Source organism: Pipistrellus hanaki (assembly GCF_964339955.1).
Source record: "Pipistrellus hanaki genome assembly, chromosome: 4".
Classification (NCBI taxonomy): Eukaryota; Metazoa; Chordata; class Mammalia; order Chiroptera; family Vespertilionidae; genus Pipistrellus; species Pipistrellus hanaki.
Genome location: NC_140506.1, coordinates 2,759,014 through 2,779,054, shown reverse-complemented (window position 1 = coordinate 2,779,054; position 20,041 = coordinate 2,759,014). Strand labels below are relative to the sequence as shown.

General features: G+C 56.0%; 1 protein-coding gene across 2 annotated transcripts in view; it reads left to right on the top strand.

The window, feature by feature from the left end:
- MTMR12 (myotubularin related protein 12) overlaps positions 1-20,041 on the top strand; it is a 41,791-nt gene that overhangs the window by 13,158 nt on the left and 8,592 nt on the right. Inside the window, exons 2-11 of one of the 2 annotated variants that reach the window (XM_084881006.1) lie at positions 2,890-2,950; positions 5,533-5,672; positions 6,471-6,543; positions 7,254-7,384; positions 9,035-9,128; positions 13,339-13,468; positions 15,982-16,057; positions 18,125-18,231; positions 19,095-19,219; positions 19,887-19,965. In XM_084881006.1, the coding sequence (XP_084737132.1) occupies positions 2,890-2,950; positions 5,533-5,672; positions 6,471-6,543; positions 7,254-7,384; positions 9,035-9,128; positions 13,339-13,468; positions 15,982-16,057; positions 18,125-18,231; positions 19,095-19,219; positions 19,887-19,965 (1,016 nt within the window). Of the gene's footprint in view, positions 1-2,889; positions 2,951-5,532; positions 5,673-6,470; positions 6,544-7,253; positions 7,385-9,034; positions 9,129-13,338; positions 13,469-15,981; positions 16,058-18,124; positions 18,232-19,094; positions 19,220-19,886; positions 19,966-20,041 lie in introns of those variants that run through there. The other variant, XM_084881007.1, reaches the window with a different exon arrangement.

The following is a 20,041-nucleotide window of genomic DNA, read 5'->3' as shown; positions in this document are numbered from 1 at the left end:
TGCATGCGTTCTGGGCTGTTAAGAAAGCCGAGCAAACAGAATGAGAAGAGCAGAAAGTAAGGCGTTAGGATGACTCGTGGGTGTCTGTGTGGCTGGCGGCCATCTACTGAGCCAGAGTCTGGGAGGGTGAACTGGCTTGGTGAGGGACGGGAGGTGACAGCTGGCTGTGACATGGGCACACTGGTGGCCCGGCGGCTGTTTGGGTGTCCAGGTCTCCAGCTCTGAGGAGAGAGGCGGAGGGAAGAGCTGTTTGGGGCCATCAGCGTCTGTTGTTGGCGATGCTGTGAGTGGGAGGCTCACCCAGGAGCACAGGCCCCCCAGGAGAGACATGAGGAGGGCAGCTGGAGTGGGTGGGTCGTTTGGCCTGTCCTCATTTCTGCTGATTTTCAAGTCTCAGCTGCCCTCTGACTGGCTCTGCCATGCTGCCGTTCCCACCAGCCTGGCCTTCCCGAGCAGAGGGAGCAGAGCGTGCTGCCCTGTCTTTATCGTGTGTGGCTCCGGGCGCTCCGGGCAGGCCCAGCGGGTGCTTGTTCCTCCTGGGCCCGCAGTGCTGGCTCAGCGCGGTGCAGTGAGGTGACAGCTCAGCAGACGGCAGAGTGAAAGCTGAGGAGGAGGAGCCAGCGCCTGGGGAGGATGTGTTGTAGTCAAGAGTCTGAGCGGCCAGGTAAACTGAGGCTCGAGTCCCACTTCCCTAACCAGGGCCAGCTTCATCGCCGGCTCTGGAAGGACAGTGCTGGCATTAAGGCTTTGAGGACTAAACGTGATGAGGAGTCGAGAAGTCACCTCTGCAGGCTCTAGGTTACTGCCTGATCGCCCAGCGTTCCAGGTATTTTGTGTGTGTGCACTTGTTGAGGGCAGAGGTCAGTTCTCACTCTCTTATCCTCGGCATTTGATGCTTAGGGGAGTCGGGGCTGTCAGTGGAATGCATTGGTTTGTGTTGGAAATGGGTCAGCTCTGAGGAACCAAATGTGGGCGAGAGTGCTGACTCACAGTTTCGCTCCTTGTGTCCATAGGAGCCTGTGCCCGGCACACCCTTCCTCAGAAACCTGTTTCCGAGGAGCCGGCAGATGGCAGCTTGGTGAGGCTGCCAGCTGTGGGCGGTGGTCCCAGGAGGTCTCCTTTGGCCACAGGCTTGCTGAGGAGCGCTGGCAGTCTCCCCTCTAGTCAGGCATGGCCTTTGGGTGAGGTTCTTAGATAACGGGGGGCATGGCAGCTGGGGGCTCAGGGGATTGTTGTTATTAGCAGTGGGAGCAGGAACAGATGTCGCTCCTCGTCATCAGTGGGGTAAAGCGTGGAAACTGGAGGACTTATTACCCATGCTCTTATCCTCTTTACATTTTTTTACTTATCGAGTTGAGAGGTGGAGCGAGAGAGACAGAGAAAGAGACACGTTGCTTTGTTGTTCCATTTACTTATACACTCATTGGTTGAGTTTTGTATGTGTCCTGACCAGGGATTGAACCCACAGCCCTGGTATATCAGGACAGTGCTCCAACCAACTGAGCTACCCGGCCAGGGCTTGTCCTGTGTTTTTTTTTAAAGGATTTTAAAGTTGATTTTTAGAGAGAGAGGAACGGAAAGGGAGGAAGAGAGAGAAACGAGATGTGAGAGTGAAACATTGCAAGGCCCCCAGTGGGCATGGAGCCCACACCCTGGGCATGGGCCCTGACCGGAATCAGGCGGCCAGCCTTTCGGGGCACAGGACATTGCCCAACCAACCGAGCCACACTGGCCAGGGCTTACCCTCTTCTTAAATCAACCCAACAAACGCAATTGGCCTGCTCAGAATGGGTCTCTGAGGCAGCCACAGATGTTCTGCTTCAGCCTCAGTGGGCTGCCTCGCCTCTCCCTGACTCAGCTGTACCATGTTTCTTCCGATTCAATTGGGATCAGCTTCTTCAGAAAACTACCCAGAGCCCCTGTCAAAAAACAGAACAAGACGAAACCAATTTCAGTGGCATTGCTGACGAACTGGTGGTGTGCTGCATTACTTTTCGGAGTCAGGCCTGACTGAGGGCATCTGCCTGCTGTCCTCGAACACGTCTCTGCCCGGCGCTGCTGTGAGCGGGTGGTAGCAGAGATGCTCCCGCAGGCAGATGGGCCGATGGGCAGGACTGCTTCCTGGCTGAGTGGAGGTGCATTCGGAGGCCCCCAGGCCTCTCTTGTGAGGCTGACAGCCATGCAAGACTATTGCTTTGGCCGTTAATTCATGAAGGATTGCTGCCTGTCTTGGAATTTTCAATAAACACTGAGCCCACCAGGGAGGCATTTGAAGGCATTTTCATTGAGAAACAGCGACACAGAGCCCGGCCTTAATTCCTTAACCCATTGGCACTGTCCTGGGGTCGTGGGTAATCAAAAGGGGCCCTGGCATCCCAGCTGTCTGCTGGTCCTGGTGCCACAGAGCAGCTGCATGGCATTGGCTTCTTTGGCTTTTAACTGTTTTATTTTTTACGATCAGAGTATTGCCTCCTACGTTCATGTTTCCTGTTCTTCTCGTTAAGCTCTAGGACAGCGGTGGTTTACCTGTCACCCTGCTTCTCCCTGGAGGGGCCGTTCTGTGGGCTGCCTCCCGCCCTCTCTGCCTCGGCTGCCGTCTTTCTGTGGGGCCTTTATCCTCAGCCAGGGAGTACCCGCCCGCCCCTCCACTCCCCCCAGGCGGCGAATAGTTGTCAGCCCTAAATAATTATCTTCGTGCATTGAGCTAATCTGTTGGAATTTTCTGTTATCCTTTAGTTATAAAATACTCTTAAAAAAAGTAATTAGCTTGTCAAATAAACAAAAAACTCCTGCAGGCATATTTTCATGAATATTCTGAAAGCATGGCTTTAAGTTACTGATTTTGAGCCCTAAACAAATAAAATATTACCCTTTGCTCTTGTCTTTTAGGAAATTCACACGAACGAAAAGGAAGCAGCAGAGAAGGAAGTCACGCTTCACTTGTTGCCAGGTAACAGTCATGTCAGCATCATGTACAGCTCAAAGCCAGTGACCATCATGTCATTCCTCTGTCACTGTGTGTGCCTTTGTTTCCATCACACAAAACCTAACGGCCGGGAGCTGGACAGATACCAGGTTTTTAGCTCAGTACTTAGACACTGGGTGCGAGGGCTACAGCGGTGTGAAGATTCCCCCCCCCCCAGATGAAAGGAAACCTGGACGTCCTCATCTCTGTCAGGTCGCCTCACTGGGCCTGTCCAGTATCTGGTCCTCAGTCAGGCCCCCCACAAAGCCCTGCTGCCCACACTCTGCCTGCTGCCTAACTGTAGCCGCCTTACCTGGTGTAGCCGCCCTTACCTGGCGCAGCGGCCCTCACCTAGCACAGCGGCCCTCACCTAGCACAGCTGCCCTCACCTGGCGCAGCGGCCCTCACCTGGCGCAGCGGCCCTCACCTGGCGCAGCGGCCCTCACCTAGCACAGCTGCTGGGGCTTCCCCAGGCAGGCGTTGGTGAGTGGCCTCGCCTGTCATCTCTGCTTGGTCATCTGAGCACCAGTGTCAGGTGTGCTGGCTCACCAACGCCATCCCTGGCCACCATGGCTACCAGGACTTGGCTCTGTGGTCATCACCAAGGAGCGTGGGTTGGTGGGTATTTTTTGTTGTGGCTAATCCTCACCAAGGATATTTTGTCCATTGATTTTCAGAGAGTGGAAGGGAGGGGGAGAGACACAGAGAGAAAAATTGGTGAGAGAGAGACACATTGATGGGTTGCCTCCTGCATGTGCCCCGACCAAACTGAGGATGGTCAGTGCAGGGTCAGTGCTCCAACCACTGAGCAATATTGCCAGGCTGGTGGGTGTTTTTGAGATAGGGGAAGTGGCTCTGTGACTTGAGTCAAGCTTTTGTCAGTTTTGAATTCAGAACCGGAAACTGCTTGATGGTGTGTCCTCTTCATACGTGGGGCTGTCCAGTGCATTCAGTTCTTACGCTTTGTTTTTTCTAACCTCAAATAGCTTTTAACATAAGTGTTTAAAGGTGCGTTTTCCCAAAGCAATAGGGGCTGTTCTGGTGCTTTTTATTATTTCCATTTTTTGGGGAGTATGTGAGTATGCACAGGTTTCTGGCTGATCCGCCTTATTTGGTAAATACGTTGGAATTTTATAACTTTTAAAAAAAATGCTTTAAGTTTCAAAGGGTTTTTCCCACAATAATGGCCTAAATCTTAGTCCATATACCCTATTGTATTTCCTTTTCTTGGACTGTAGGTTCAAAAAAATATTTTGTTTTAAGCTGAGTGTTACACGCATTCTCCCCCCCCTGGTTACTGCTGGTCTCTTACGGGTGTGCAGTGTGAGCTCCCGCTGGCTCCCCGGTTCTGAGACAGACGGAGCCTGTCAGCGCCCACGGCCCGGATCCTCTGCGCACACAGGCTGGTACGCTTGCACAGCCTCACTGGTGCGCCAGCTGCTGTCCAGTGTCCAGGGCACGGCGCAGGCTGCAGCCTGGTCTGGGGGAGGCCCACCCCGGAGCCGGAGGCTCAGGAAGCCTTGCTCACAGGCCTTCCACCGGGACTTAGGAGGCACCTTTTCTGGGACTGTTCGAACCCCGAGGGCCCGGACCGCATTGCTTTCTTCAGGCTCTGCGGTCTGGCTGGAGGGCCTGGCAGCCATCTTCCCGTCTCCTTAGCAGCTAGCCCCTGGAAGGCAAAGCCATCCCGGTGTGTCCCTGACCGCCCGGTGATGTCACTTTCACAGGCTGGAGGTCAGGCTGAATGAATCCAAGCCAAACAGGGCCCTGGAGGAAGCAGCCAGCGCAGATTCGGGGGTTACTGATTGGGAGCAGAATTTCCTTCTCCTTTTTGTTGCAAAGTGTCTACACTTCACTTCCCCCTAACCTTCTCTTCTCCTGCCTCAGCCGTCCCCCCGCCCCGATGGGCTCCTGTGGGAGCAGACTGTCCCCGCACCCTCACCTCTGACCAGCAGGACGGTGCTGGCTCAGGAGGGCAGCTTTCCCGCGGGCGGGCCTGGGAGAGGAAGGTGACACACTGGGAGGAAACGCTCCCAGCGAAGAAAGAGAGGAAACCGTTCTTTCCCACAGGCCTCTGACCTCCCCTTCCTCCATCCCGGACGGCGGGGACGGCGGGGCCAGGATGCTGTGGGCACGTGCAGCCCGGGAGGCTGCCGGCCAGCCCTGCGGCCAGGGAGCCGCCGCTCCTGTCCCTGCTCCAGTGGCCGGAGGCTGGGAGGCCGGGAGGCCGGGAGGCCGGGGAGGCCGGGGAGGCCTGGGAGGCTGGGAGGTCTGGGTCGGAGTGGAGCGGGGGCAGGCCTTGCTGCCTCCTGTTGCTCCTGGAACCTCTGCTCAGGCCAAGCAGTAACACCGAGGCCTTAGCTGCGATGTAGCTGTCACCCTTCCCTCCCAGGAAACGTCCAGGATTCATAGTGAGAGGCCAGAGGGCCCTGTGTGGAGGGGTATCTGAGGGGCTCTGCTCCCATTGAGCAGCTGTGGGAGGGGAGGCCGTGAGGGCTGCGGTGCCGGGTGCGGCCTCTGGCTGCGGGGAGCTGGTGCCCGGGGCTAAGGACGTGCTCCGTGTCCAGGGGAGCACCTGCTCTGCGAGGCCAGCATGGTGCTCAAGTGCGTCCAGGAGGACTCCTGCCAGCGGGGCATCTGCGGGAAGCTGGTCTGCACGGACTTCAAGATCGCGTTCCTGGGCGACGAGCCTGCGCTGGAGAGCGATGTATGTCCGAGCGCCTCGGCTGGGGCGTGCAGCCCCGATGTGTGTTCCCCTCCCCAGCCCCGCTCCCCAGCACGCACGGCGCAGGGACAGGGTCGCTCCCTCTGCTCCCTGTCCCCAGGTGTCCGGGACGGGGGGGGGGCGGGGGGGAGAGGGGGCCTGAACTCCCGCCCGGCCTCCGCACGGGCTGGGTTTGCTCGGAGGCTGGCGCTTTCCCTCGGTCTCTGTCACCCAATGTCTAACTCACTGAATCCGGATCCTCAAATGTGCGGCCCCATGTTCCGTGTACTGAGCTCTCCTTAGTCCGGGAACTGAGCTCATTAGGAACAGGCCTGCGGCAGCATGGGGTCGGTGTGCTCTGCACCGAGGGGGTGGGATGGGCAGTGCAATGGGAGGCCTGGCCACGCCGCTCGGGAGCGCCACGCCGGCCGCCACCCTCCGCGAAGCAGCGGCTCCGTGGCCGTCGCAGGGCGGTCTGTGCGCCCGCGGGCTCCCGGCCTGTGAGAGCACCTACAGATCGAGCCTGCCATGCTCGTCCTGTGCAGCTCTCACCTGCTGGGGTGACCGAGCGCAACCCCTCCCGGCGCTCCTGTGTGCTGGCCAGGGCGGCCCAGGAGCGGCGTGCCCGGCCTGGGTCTGACTCCGGATCCAGCTCTTCCCACACGTTTTACTGTCCCCTGCCCAGGCATGTGGCCGCACTTCCTGTGTGCCTAACATGCACATGCAGGACAGCCAGCTGCCCATGCTAATGTCTGGCAGTGCACGGAAAGGAGTCACAGTTGTTCCTTCTGAATCCTTTAGGAAACCCAGTTTAAGAATAAGATCGTAGGAGAAAATGACATCACGCTGCACTGTGTGGATCAGATTTATGGAGGTAAGGCTCTCTTTTCCCCGAGGTGGAGGGGGAAGGGGGTTCTGAAAGTGTAGCTGATAATGTTTCTATGGTTTTCTGTCGTTTACTAAAATTCCTCCACAGGTTTGTCTTATTTAAATCAGGGCCGTGGTTGATAAAATTGAGATGGGAAGTGATTGTTTGGGGTCACTTAGCTGCAGGAGCTCGGACGTGACCTTAGAACCGGTCTTTGCAATGCCCACGGTGCTGCTGCTGCGGAGGAGGTGGCTGTCGCCGTTAGCGTGGGCTTTACTGTAAGGGGAATCCGGGGAAGGGCGTGGCTGTGTGTGGCTGTCAAGCCTCGGCTCCCCTCTATTTCTGTGAGAAGGGCTTTTCCAGAAACCACGCAGCAGCCATTTGAGATGCTTCTAACACCAGTAGGAGCCGCACGGTCAAACTTGGGGCCAGGGAGGGAGGTGGCTGAGGGCCCCGGCCACAGACCAGGAGTTGACTGCCCTGAAACCATGTTTCTGGGCCTCCGTCCGTCGTCTGTAATCTCAGCTTTCGGAGCTGGGTTCTCTCCTGTCGCGGGAGGCCGCTCTCCCTGAGTCTAGTGCCCTCCAGAGGAATGAGGGGCCTGAGGTCTCAGAGGCAGGCGCTGCGGGGTGCTGGGCGGCCTGCTGGCTGCTACGGCATTGTTTCTTCAGCTTGGTGCCTTAGAACACCGTTTCCCTCTGACTTATCACGTGCAGTGTTTGATGAGAAAAAGAAAACCCTCTTTGGACAACTGAAGAAATACCCCGAGAAGCTCATCATCCACTGCAAAGACCTGCGGGTATTCCACTTCTGTCTGAGGTACACAAAGGAAGATGAAGTCAAAAGGGTAACTAGCTGCCTGTGCTCCAGGCTCTTTCCCCCAGGCTCCCACTCCTGTTTGCTTACATTGCATGAAGGTTGAGGGGCGCCTTTTGCTCTGCAAAGCTGAGCTTGGTTGAAATCCCATCGGCTTTGATCAGAACCGAGAGACATTTGGTAAAGCGTGCCCATGTCTTATCCTGGCAAATGCCACTTTAGTCCACAATGTTTTTATCCCTGGAGCCACTGCAGGGGCCAGTAAGCAGTCAGGGGAAGGGAACGGCTAAAGCAGCCCTCTTACCTGGCCCCCGACAGCCTTCCGGGGGCAGGAGCAGGGACCCCAGCTCCTGGGCAGATGGGGTCTGTCTGGGAAGGAGGAGGAGGCCACAGGTCAGATGAGCACAGCCGGGTCACGGGTGACCCTGTGTTTGGGGACACTGTAGTAGACTCCATCTAGTTACCACAGCAAAAAAGATGAGTAACGGGGTCAGCCGGTCACAGTGGTCACTGTGGCTCCTGAGCTCTCTCTCTGAGATACTGAAGGTCAGACTTCCTCCTGACCACGGGCACCAGGGCAGCCCGGCGAGACCCCGTTCATCTTTTCTCTGGCCCCTGAGTTACGCACACTGACAGGCAGGTCCTGATGTTCTCTCGGTCAGACTAGAGAACGGGGCCCAGGATCTCTCCAAGCCGGAGAGTGGTGGAGACACGGAAAGTTCCCTGAGAAGCTGAAACTCGCTCTGAACGCTGGTTTAGTCATCTACCCAAACTTGCTTTGGCTGGGAACCTCGAACAAAAAAGCACAATTGATTAATGACTTCTTCTGATCTTCTAGAAGGAAGTCCTAAAGGCCAGAAATGGGCCAGGATAACTCCATGTGTTGGTTATTATCTGAAATCAGCCGAATGCTGTTAATGTCATATTTTTAGAGTATCTAAATATAGCCCTTGAGGTTTTTTAGCACTTAGTTTTTGAGAAATTTGTGCTTAAAAAATTTCCCTAGAAATTCAAAGCTCTTAGAAAACCTAAAAGAATGGCTAGCCTTTGTTTGTTGAGTGTTATTATAAGAGCCTAGAGGCCCAGTGCATGAAATTGGTGCACTGGAGGGGGGGTGTCCCTCAGCCCAGCCTGCACCCTCTCCAATCTGGGACCCATTGGGGGATGTCCAGCTACTGGTTTAGGCCTGATCCCGGGACTGCTGGCTCCTAACCACTATCTCCTGCTTGCCTGCTTGCCTCCTAACTGCTCTCCTGCTGGCCAGATGGAGGCCTAACTACTCCCCTGCCAGCATGATCGTCCCCAGCTGCCCTCCCCTGCGGTCCTATCACCCCCAACTACCTTCCCCTGTGGGGCTGAGAGGACGAGGGGTCTCTGGCTGGAGGAGGCAGGGCTGAGGGGACTGGGCCCTGCCATCTTGTTGCTGTGGGCGCCTCCATCTTGTGAGGGTGTGCTAGTCAATTAGCATATTCCTGCTTTATTGGCTGTGGGCACTGCCATCTTGTGAGGGTGTGACAGTCAGATAGCTTATTCTCCCCTTATTAGATAGGATAGCATCCTGGAAGCAGATCTCAGCACATTGTCGCATGCTGCCTGAGGCGCCTCTTAGCAGACTGAAGACTTAGATACTCTGTGCTTTCTGCCAAAGACATGACGGCTCCATTGCCTGCTTCTTTTCCAGATTGTCAGTGGCATCATCCATCACACCCAGTCTTCTAAACGGCTGAAGCGATTGTTCCTCTTCTCCTATGCAGCCGCTGCGCACAGCAACACACGTGAGTGTCTTGTGGGCTGTAGTTTGTAGGGGGTGGAGCTTCCGGTTTCTGCCTGAAACCCGTGGGAGCAAACCCATTCATGGGGCATTTCTCCTCTGCTAAGCAATTGTCACCTTTGCTGAAATGACACGTGCAGGATTCTTTAAATGAAAAAAGTTTCTCCCCCTCCTCCCACTGTGATCTTTGTTGCTTTAACTCATCTTTTAGGTTTGTTGCCTTTTTGTGAGGATTATTGGTTTGATTGTTTCTTATGAAAGATAAAATCAGTATATTATAACCGGGGATGTGAGACTACAGAGAAAGAAAATTGAAAATTGAGACAAGTTTAAAATTGTCCTGTTTGTGCCTGGATTCTTTTTTCCACTTTAATATACTTGGTTTCATTTCATAAGACTCTAGAGTAGGGGTGTCGAACTCAATCAGAGAAGGGGCCAAAATCTAAAATCCAGCCTAAATCGCGGGCCGAATGGTTTACTGAACAGTCATAAACTGACAATGTCATAAACTGACAGCGGAGTGCAGTGATGACAGCGCGGTGCGGGCCACATTGCAAGGCCTGGCGGGCTGGATTTGGCCCGCGGGCCTTGTGTTTGACACATGTGCTCTAGAGGATGCTTTACATTCCAGAAAGTTTTTTTTAATGTTTATATTTTTTAATCCTTACCTGAGGATATGTCTTTATTGACTGTAGAGAGAAAGAGAGAGAGAAAGAGAGAGAAACATTGATTGGTTGCCTCCTAAAAGTGCCCCAACCAGGAATTGAACTTGCAATCTGGGTACACACTGTGGCCGGGAACCGAACCCACCACCTTTTGGTCGATGTGGGACTGTCTGGTAGGCACACCAACTGAGCCACACTAGCCAGAGCCTGAAAGTTTTTAAATAATCAGAACATGCTTGATAGCAGATGCCTGGGGGAGAGTGGGGCAGCTGTACATAGAAGGACACATCAGGCGACAACCAGAGGTTCATGGAATAGCCTGAGAGGCGGTGTGGACACCGGCGCCAGAACGCCTGCCTGGGTTTGAATGCCAAGTCCACACGCTGCTAGCTGCGTGGTCTTGAGCAAATTACTTACCTTTTCTGTGTCCACTTTAATCATCTGTAAAGTGGAGATAATAATAGTATCTACCTCCCTGAGGTGTTTGGGAGATTAAGTCGGGGAATTGGGTGAAGTACTCAGAGGGTGTGCAGTTAGCATTATTTAAAGGACACCTCAAAACTGGCGTGGTCAGGACACGTGAGAGCCCACACGTTTTCCGCTCAGCTCTCTGGAAAAGAGCGCGGCCGCTTAGCTAGGACAGCTCGGCCATCGAGTTCGCTCTCAGCCAGGCCTGGCACTGCCGTGGGTCCCCGTGTCCGCCCGCCTGCTCCGGGCTCTCCCTCTGCTGGTCCTCCCGCTCTGCCATTGCTCCTACCGGGAAAGGGATGTCTGGTGCTCCCGTGCTGTGTGCTCCGTCAGGGCAGTGGCATGTCAGTCAGCGCCGGATCAGGCTTCTGGAACGCGGAGTGCGTGCCGCTTGCTGCTGTTCCGCCAGCACTTGTGCTCTGCTTGCTGAGGGGCAGGCGTGGGGCTGGTGGACAGGACTGAGCCCCCGCCCCAGAGCGCCGCTGGAGCAGCTGAGGGCGTGGGCTCTGTTGGAAGGGCTGAGGGCAGGAGGACGCCCGGTCCTGGGGAGGCGCAGGCTGTGCGGAGCTGACAGGCAGCACGTGGGAATGTGCGGTGGCCCAGAGGGGACGGGCAGAGCGGCGGCGGCTGAGAGCAGGTGGCGTTTAGGGAACTCGGTGATGGAGTAGAAAGGAATGGCTCTCGGATCTATCCCATTCCAGTTCACATCCTTGCTCAGCTGCTTAGTAGCTGTGGGGCCTGGGGCCTCTGTTTTCTCATTTTAAAAACCAATAGTGTTAATGCTTCCTTTGAAGTGTTGTGAAGATTATAAATTATTAAATGTGCCACACACCGAAACCAGTGTGGCTCAGTGGATAGAGCGTCGGCCTGCGGACTGAAAGGTCCCAGGTTCGATTCCGGTCAAGGGCATGCACCTTGGTTGCGGGCACATCACCAGTGGGAGGTGTGCAGGAGGCAGCTGATCGATGTTTCTCTCTCATCGACGTTTCTAACTCTCTGTCCCTCTCCCTTCTCTGTGTAAAATCAATAAAATATATTAAAAAAAAATGTGCGGCACAGAGGGGACGGTGATTAAGTAGAGTATACCTGCATATTACACAGGACGGGCTATGTTCAGAGAACTACGATGACATAAAATGTAGTTAGCACGGCTATTAAGCTGAACATAAAATTTGTTTCTTCATTCAGTAAGTTCATCTTTTCACTTTAAAAAAAATATTTTTAAAATTGATTTTAGAGAGGAAGGGAGAGAGCCAGAGAAACATCAGTGATGAGAGAGAATCATTGAACGGCTGCCTCATGTGCACCCCCTACTGGGGATGGAGCCCCCAACCTGGACATGTGCCCTGGTCAGAAATTGAACCCAGGGCCCTTCAGTCCTCAGGCTGACACCCTATCCACTGAGCCACACCAGCTGGGGCCATCTTTTCACTTTAGATGTATGTGCTAGCTTACACCTGCTAGTTGCAATACAAGGTATTGCTGACTACTGTGATTTAAATAAACTGTATTGGGTTTCCACGTGAAAAACCCTCCACTGTTTTTAGGGATTTTGCTTCCTCCTTATACCTGACTCTTGGTCTGGACGTAGCACAGGGCAGTTTTTCAGCTGGCGAGCATGTGCCAGCTGTGTGCCGATGCCCCTGGCAGTTCCCTTACCTTGTGGTGACTGGTTGTGCCAGAGGCCCAGGGTACGAAGCATCTTTTACTCTATTTTAATTCCAGCTTCTTTTCTCCTCATAACCCAAACTTTTGATAAGTAAAGATTATAACAGATCATTGTGACTTGACCAGGCAGTCTTTTCGCTGAGTAGGGGGTGGAGAGCTGGCTGCTTTGCACTCTGAACACCGGTAACTATTCTCAGGCTGAGTAATTCCTCAGGGTGCTTGGCTGGAAGGCCCTCCTAATCCCTGTGACGGCGTTTTGGGGGAGGACCTGTCTGTTTTGTGGAGAAAACGATCTGTTATGCTTGAATGGAGTGGTGTTATTTATGCCTGGGGGGAAGTTTTTCTGCATTTATTCTTTCATGGACTTTTAAAAGTATTTGCCTAGGTTTCAGTTACATTCTGCCATGGCCAGCTCTGTGACTTGGGAAAGTTATTTGCCCTTCCTGTGCTGCATCTGTAAACTAGGAGAAAGAACGTCACTTAACTCGTAGGGTTATTAGGATTTAGCCCCTTCATGTAGTATGCTCAGAACAGTGCCTAGCTCATGTACTTAACTGCTGTGTTTTTAAAGTCATTTTTCTTGTTATCATCCTTAGTACAGTGATCAGGTGTTATTAAAAAGAGCAGGGGGGGTTTTATCAAACATTTCACTTCCCCCAGAAGGCGTGGTTCTTTAAGATGTGTAAAGGCTTAACTAACGGATTTGTGTGAATACCCCAAACTGCTGTGCATGTCACCCCAGCCAGCAGTGCTGTGGCCTGGGCAGGGCCGGGCCAGGGGCTGAGCTACAGAAGCAGTCTCCTGGGCGTGCCCTCCCCGCAGGTGGTCGCCGGGCAGGGCAGGGCAGGGCAGGGGCAGAGGCGTCAGCGCCCGGAGCTCTGCGTTGTTTGTGGCCTCAGGAGCGAGGTGTCTGCAGAGTGAAGGAGGATTTACACCCAGGAGTCTGGCCTGCTGTCAGATGAGTTTGCATCCTGTGCAGTAATGGTAGGGCTAAAGACTCTGTTTAGCATTTGTGCTGCGCCCGTCTCGTAGTGCCTCTCAGGATCTTCTGTGTCATATAAATCACCTCACGGTCAGAAGACTGAAAATGGAGCTGTAATGACTTCAGCAAGAGAAGGAATGAGAGCAAGTCCTTTGTTACAGGATGAAAAGACAGCGCCTCACCCGCTGGGAGGGCTCAGTGGGTTGACCCGTGCACTGAAGGGCTGCCAGTTCGGTCTCCGGTCAGAGCACTTGCCTGGGTTGCAGGTTTGATCCCCAGTTGGGGCGCGAGGTTAGGATGAAGCAGTGGCTCATTCTGCTTGGATGGTAATGGGCTAGGAGAGAATTTGGGCCTGAGGGTTCACTTTCACATCCTTAGCACTCTGGTGCTTCATGCTGAGAGCGTGTTGTCCTTTACATTTGTTTTGTTAGCCGCCAGTCCCCAAAAGCACACGGTGATGTTTGACACGCTGGAGGACTGGCGCGGGGAGCTGGAGCGGACCAGAGGCAACTTGAAGTACAAAGCAGTGAGCGTCAACGAAGGCTACAGGGTCTGCGAGAGGTAAGCGTTCGGTGCCTGCATCTGGGAAACAGCTGGTTGAGATTTAATTCACATGCCACACGGTTCGCCTGTCGGAAACATACGGTGTTTTCAGTATACTCACACCTGTGCATCCATGACTCCAGCCAGTTTCCTCGGCCTCATTGGGAGTCTCCCCACCTCCCACCACACCTCCAGCCCCGGCAGCCACTCACCCACTCGCTGTCTCTGCAGACTGGCCTGCTCTGACATTCCATATGATGGGATCATGTGACACGTGGCCTGTGTGCTGGCTGCTTTCACTCGCTCATCCCTGTGGTAGCGTGTATTAGAAGGCCATGCTTTTTTGTTGCTGAATAGTGTTTCACGGAATGGATGTGTAAACCACGTTTTATTTACCCACCGTCGGTGGGTGGGCATGTGAGTAATTTCCACTCTTTGGCTTTATGAGGAACCCTGAGTGGACATTGGGGCCAGGCTGTGTGTGGGTGTAATTTCCGGCTCTCTGGTGAATACTGGGAGAGGAGTTGCTAGGCCAGGCAGCAACTGAGTTTACCTTTTTGAGGAACTGCTGCTGTTTTCCACAGCAGCTGTTCCATTTACATTCCCATCAAGTTCCCCCTTCTCCACACTAGTACCGTGAGGTGTCCCTTAAAACATTCCAACGCAGATTTGTGTCTTTCCCCCCATTATTGTATCTGTAATCGAAGCATAAAGTTTTTTGAGGCATCTCTAAATTTATATTGTGTATTTGCTTTCCTCTTATCAAACATTTCAATTTATTTATTCATTCCATAAAAGCTCTTAGTGCCTCCTCTGTGCCAGGCGTGTCCTGGTCACTGAGGACACGGCAGTGAGCTGTCATTGCAGGAGGAGAGGGGACGGAGGCGGGGGGCATCTGCAGGATGCGGAAAGGCAGTGCCTGCGAGGGGAAAGGGGAGCGGGGCAGGTGAGGGAGCGCCTGGTGGGCAGGGAGCGAGGCCAGCGGAGCCAAGGCCTCGGGAGACTCCTGTCCGCTGGGTGAGGAGCAGCGAGGCCTGGGCTGGAGGGGGTGAGCAGGGCCCGAGGAGTGGGAGGAGAGGGCGGGAGGAGGAAGTGGCTGGAGGTGACTGCCCGGGAGGGAGGCTTCAGAGGGATCGGTAGCTCAGGGAGGAGTCTGAGCAGAGGCGGGATGTGCTCTGACCTACATTTAAGGATGACTCTGCATGTTCTCCCTGAGGAACTGGAATCTTATCATTTGGAACGTAGCGCCCAGCACTCTGCTGACAGCTGCATCAACTTGGTACATTCACGTATGTGCTTGGAGCAGCCCCTTACCCACAGTTTTGCTTTCCACGGTTTTAGTTACCTGTGGTCAACTGCAGGTCAAAATATTACACGGAAAAATTCCAGAAATAAACAATTCATAAGGGTGAAGTCGGGTGCTGTTCTGAGCAGCATGAAGGAACCGGATGCTGTTCACCAGCGTCGCACCCAGGATGTGACTCATGCCGCCCCATCCGCGTGCCCATGCCGCCTGGTGGTGAGAGGGACTGGTCAGTCTGGAGAAGAGTGAGAGGCTCGGTTCTCATCACCTCCCCCACCACCTCCCCCACCACCTCCCCTCCGTCAGAGCGGGCTGCCCCAGCACCACAGCCTGCTTCGTGTCCGCCCCCCCCCCCCCCCCCCCCCCCCCCCGCCCAAGCCTTCTATCCCCGCCCAGGAAGGTGGCGGCAGGCCTTGACCTGTAGGACTCGTAGAGCAGGGCCTGTGGACAGACAGCACAGCGTGACATTGCTGCTCTGGGGTGTCGCCCTGGGTCCCTGCCCCGGAAGGCTTTCTCTCAGGCTGAGTGAAAGAGCTCCCAGCCACACAGACAGCCCGAGGGCCATAGCCCAGGGCCATAGCTGGGGCGGCTCCTTGGAAGAAGCTGTCCTGCTGATGGAGGTCTGGAGCCCACGGAGCCCTGTGCTCTGCCCCTCGGACCTCTTCCCCACGTCCCGTCCAGCGGGGGTCATTGTAGACGGTCCCTGGGAACCTGCAGTCACAGTGCTGGGCCAGGTCCCCCACTGATGCTCACTCGGTGGAGCCTGGGGGCCTTAGCTGTGCTGTCTCCGCTGCTTCACCTGCCGAAAGGAGTAGCCTCGGGAAGGTGACGTAAATCCATGGTAGGGGATAGGAACAGTCTGCGTACAGTAACCCCGAGTGTTGTGAGATCCCTGGTGAAATGGGCAGGAGTCACCCTACTTACTGCTTTCCTAGTAATCCGACTGAGAGCAACACAGTGGCCTATGTTGTCAGACGTGATGGCAAAGGTCACTCCGTGTTGGCATTTGCGCACTGTGGAGATCACCAATCAGTCCCTCCTTCTGGGGGTGAGGCCTGGCCCAGAGGTGGTCATGGACCTGCGGTGACAGACGCGGCAGAGCGCGGCTGTGACGGAGGCTCCTGCTGACTGGCTGGAGAGAGCTCACCCGCGCTGGGTCCTCGGAGCCCACGGAGCTGCGCTATCAGACGGGGACGAGCCCACACTAACGCGACGCCTCTCTCCGCAGGCTGCCCGCGTACTTCGCCGTGCCCGCGCCGCTGCCCGAAGACAGCGTGTCGCGCTTCCAGGGCCACGGCGTCCCGGTGAGTGCACGGGTCCCTGGCCGCCGCTGCTCATCGCTCCGCTCGGCACCTTCTGTGGAGCTGCGGCTTTAGTGCCAGAGTCTGTCTTCAGCCCCAGAGTGATCCCGGAGGAGCGAGGCGGCTCCCTCGGGGTGTCAGCCTGAGGCTGCCGGGACGGGCCGCACGGCGAGCTCAGCAGACGCTTCGGGAGCTCAGGGCTGTGGACGAAGCTACGAGAGCCGGCCTGATGTGACACCAGGTCACCTAAGGCTGCGCCGACCCTCGAAGGGCGTGGGGTCCGAGCTCCTCTGGGCTCCCCCACTCACCTTGATGGGGTGTCTCTTGTCCAGAGACAGCATAGAGCTGCCGAGCGTGCACAGACTGGGCTGGGAGCACATTTAACATCTCAACGAGCAAAGGCAGACTCTGGCGGTGACGCCAGTTTCTAGTGGGCGGCTGGGCGTGGCCGAGCGGAGGAATTCAGTGAGGAATGAGGACTGCACACGGTGCTCTTTCCTGTGAGGAGAGGAAGGCCCTCACCCTGGGCGGGAGGGGGTGGAGCCGGGTGCCTGCCCGGAGGGGCGTGCGGCCGGGCGCCGTGAGTGTGGCCTGACAGCGGCCGGCGGCCTGTGCCGGGGAACACGGCCTGGCGGGGCCAGTGCTCTGACGCCGCAGGAGGAGGCTCAGACAGGGATTTCTGTGCGTCTCCTCATTTCTAAATGCCTGCGTCTGAGTCGAAGGCGTAAACAACTTGTCTTTGGGCCCGAGTTGGATCATGTCCACCTGTTTGCAACCTTACATTTAGAGCAGCCGTTCTCAAACTTCCTTGTCTCTAGACTTTTTCACTCTTAAGAATTATTGAGGATCTCAAAAGAGTCTTTGTTTCCGTGGCTGCCTGCACTGATGTTTGCCATATTGAAGACTAACCTGGCGCAGGCCGGGGTCTCTCTGTGAGCATTGTCCATGCACCGAGGCAGTGAGTACCTAGCGGGGTGGTTGTGCCGCAGCAGAAAACGAGTGACGGTGATCGCTGGAGCCAGCCGTTCTGCTGTGGGCAGGGAGGAAAGGACGGAGGCACTCGGTTCCTTAGAGCCTGGCACCGGCCAGGCTGGAGTGCCGCGGAGGAGTGGAGCTGGAACCCTCCGGCCCGCCTGTGAGCCCCGGGCCCGATGCCGGGCAGCGGAGCTGTAGCCACTTCGAACCCTGAGCCAGGCTGTGTACCAGGCACCAAGCCCAGGCATGGACTAGTGGCCCCAGCTGCCTCGCCTGCCTCCCTCCCAGGCCCTTCTGGCCGCTCAGTGCCCCGAGCACTGCTGATCTGCTTCGGCTCCTGCAAACAGCAGACCAACCAGCCAGGAGAATGGCGGCGTGTCCAGAACAACAGGAGACTGCCACTGGTGGCTCGCAGGACTCTCCCGCCCTGCCCGCCTTCCCTTTATTGTCCTGGCGTTCTCTCCCGGTGGCCGCATCCTACCTACGTTGGTAGACTCCTGTCCCTTTGGAGGGTGAGCTAGTGCTGGCGGCCAGTGTCTTGGCCCCCTGTGCTTCCTCTCGCAGCCCCAGTCAGTGTCTGTCTTGCACATGAAGGTCTCGTATCCATGTTCGTTCAATGGCCAACTTGCCGTTCTGTGTGAGCTTTCTCTGCGGACAGCAGCTGCCCCTCCTGCAGAGCACACCCCTCCCAGGCGGGCTGCTGGGGCCGTCCGTGCGACTTTGGGAAGTTACTGGTCTGCAAGCCTCAGTGTCTTCCTGTTAACGGGGATGATAGTCATACCTGCCCCCGGGCGAGGACTGAGTGCACTGACTCAGGTGCCGGCCTGGCCCCGGCTCGCCCAGCGGGAGCCACCGCAGTAATCACGGCGATGGTGTCGCCGTCCTCCAGCTCCAGCGCACAGGCCCGGTCGGACGGTGTGTGTCACCACGGCAGTCTGTGCGTGTCCACCCGGACCTTGTTGTCTAAGCCAGTCAGCCTTTTTCGTGTAGCTCTTCCTTCATTTAGTATTGAACTTACACATTTTTCTCTGAATTTAAAGGCTGTTCCCTGTCGGTCGTGGGTATGAGTTTAGGAAACCTTCCCTTCCCCTGCAGATCTGGTGCTGGTCCTACCACAATGGGTGTGCCCTTCTGAAGATGTCCGCGCTGCCCAAGGAGCAGGACGAGGCCGTTCTGCAGACCCACAGGAGCTTCCTGGACGGGTGAGTCTATCAGCATTTGTGATTGTCAGCTCTGTTCTTGTTGTCCGAGAGGAAGGGACAGTTCCCAGCAGCGCCTCCACATCTGTATGCCTCAGAGAGCGTGGTGCTGCCTGTGCACCCTCCATGGCCGTCTGTAATGATGCACGCTGAGCACTAGGGGGCAGTGGCGGGTGTCTGTGCTGGTCAAAGCTGTCCATTGAGGTCACACCACATGTCACTGTGCTGGGTGTTTGAAATTTTCAAAATTAAAAGTTAAACCGCAAAGTCCACGGGTTGAGAAGCACAAATGGATAGTTACAGAATAGTCACGTTGACGTAGGTAGAGCGGAGGGAATATAATCAGTAACATTGCAGTACATTGTATGGTCCCAGGTGGATATTGGAACTATCAAGAGGAACATTATGTAGAGGATGTGATTGTCTAACCACTAAGCTGTCCACCTGAAACCAATTCAAAACAAAACGGAGAGGAAAAGAGCGTTTGTGAGATCATGGACGTTCGTTACCGTGTGGTCATTCACAGTAGCTGTAGGCCAGCCTCTGCACTCCGCAGACAGAGCTGTGTGTCAGTTATATCCCAGTGAAGCTGAAAAACCAAACAACGCGGAAAAGGCATAGACGTGGGAGGTGAATGGCCGTAGCCAAACCACGCTCCATCAGTGTCTAAACGGCCTCATCGCGGGCCGGAAGCTGCCCGCCCCGCACACACCTCATTGCCACGCGCACTGCCTGGCCCGGGGCCGGGTGCCTGCCTCGCTCCAGGGGAGGGTCACGTGGAGGGTCGGCCGGAGTCGGTGCTCAGACACGTCCGCCCCTCTGGCCCACGCCTGCCTTTCTGATCATGCGTTACTTTCGGTCCCTAGAGTTTACAGGGTCATCCACAGGCCACCCTATGAGATGGTCAGAACTGAAGACCTGTCAAGCAACTTCCTGTCCCTGCCAGACATCCAGACCGCGTACTCCAAGTTCAAGCAGCTGTTTCTGATAGGTGAGAGCATGCCGGGGAAGGCGGCTGTCATGAAGGAAGACAGCCAGCGGGCCAGGTGGGCGGTGCTGCCTGGTCCCTGGGCCCTTTCCTCGCCGATGCAGGACTGGCGTGTCCTCTAGAGTTTACCGTCCGCGACTGACTTTGCAGCTTGAAGCAGTAGGCGCCTGTGGATGCGGGCTGTGGTCAGGTGGGCTGGCCCGGGCAGTGGTGTGCGAGGTGAACGTAGGGGTGTGCCTAGGGCTCCAGTGGAGGCCGGGTCTCCCCCGGGCCCTCACGGCACCAGGATGTGCCTACTTCTAGGAGCAGCGGCCTGTGGCCCTTCCCTGGGCCTTAGGTGAGGGTGAAGCAGGAGGACACGTCCCCAGGAATCCACCGTGTCCGCGAGAGCAAGCCGCTCCCTCCTGGCACCAGCGGGCGTGCTCTGGTGTGGCGGGCATCCTCTCCTTCGGCACTGCGCCCGGTTCACTGCCCCGCGCTCCGGGCGCCCAGCTCAGCCCTGCCAGCTCAGCCCTGCCAGCTCAGCCCTGCCAGCTCAGCCCTGCCAGCTCAGCCCTGCCAGCCGCAGCCGGACGCGCCGTTCGGACGGGGGCCGGTGCCGGGCGCAGCAGTGGGAGCAGCGGAGGCTGCGGAGGCTGAGTGCGCGGGCTGACCCCTCTGCTCTCCCCAGACAACAGCGCTGAGTTCTGGGACACGGACATCAAGTGGTTCTCCTTGTTGGAAAGCAGCAGCTGGCTCGACATAATCAGGTATTTGGAGCCGTTGTTTTGCTCGTGACTTTTATAGTTCTCTGACTGCCGTAAAGCAGATTGACAGATGGTTTAC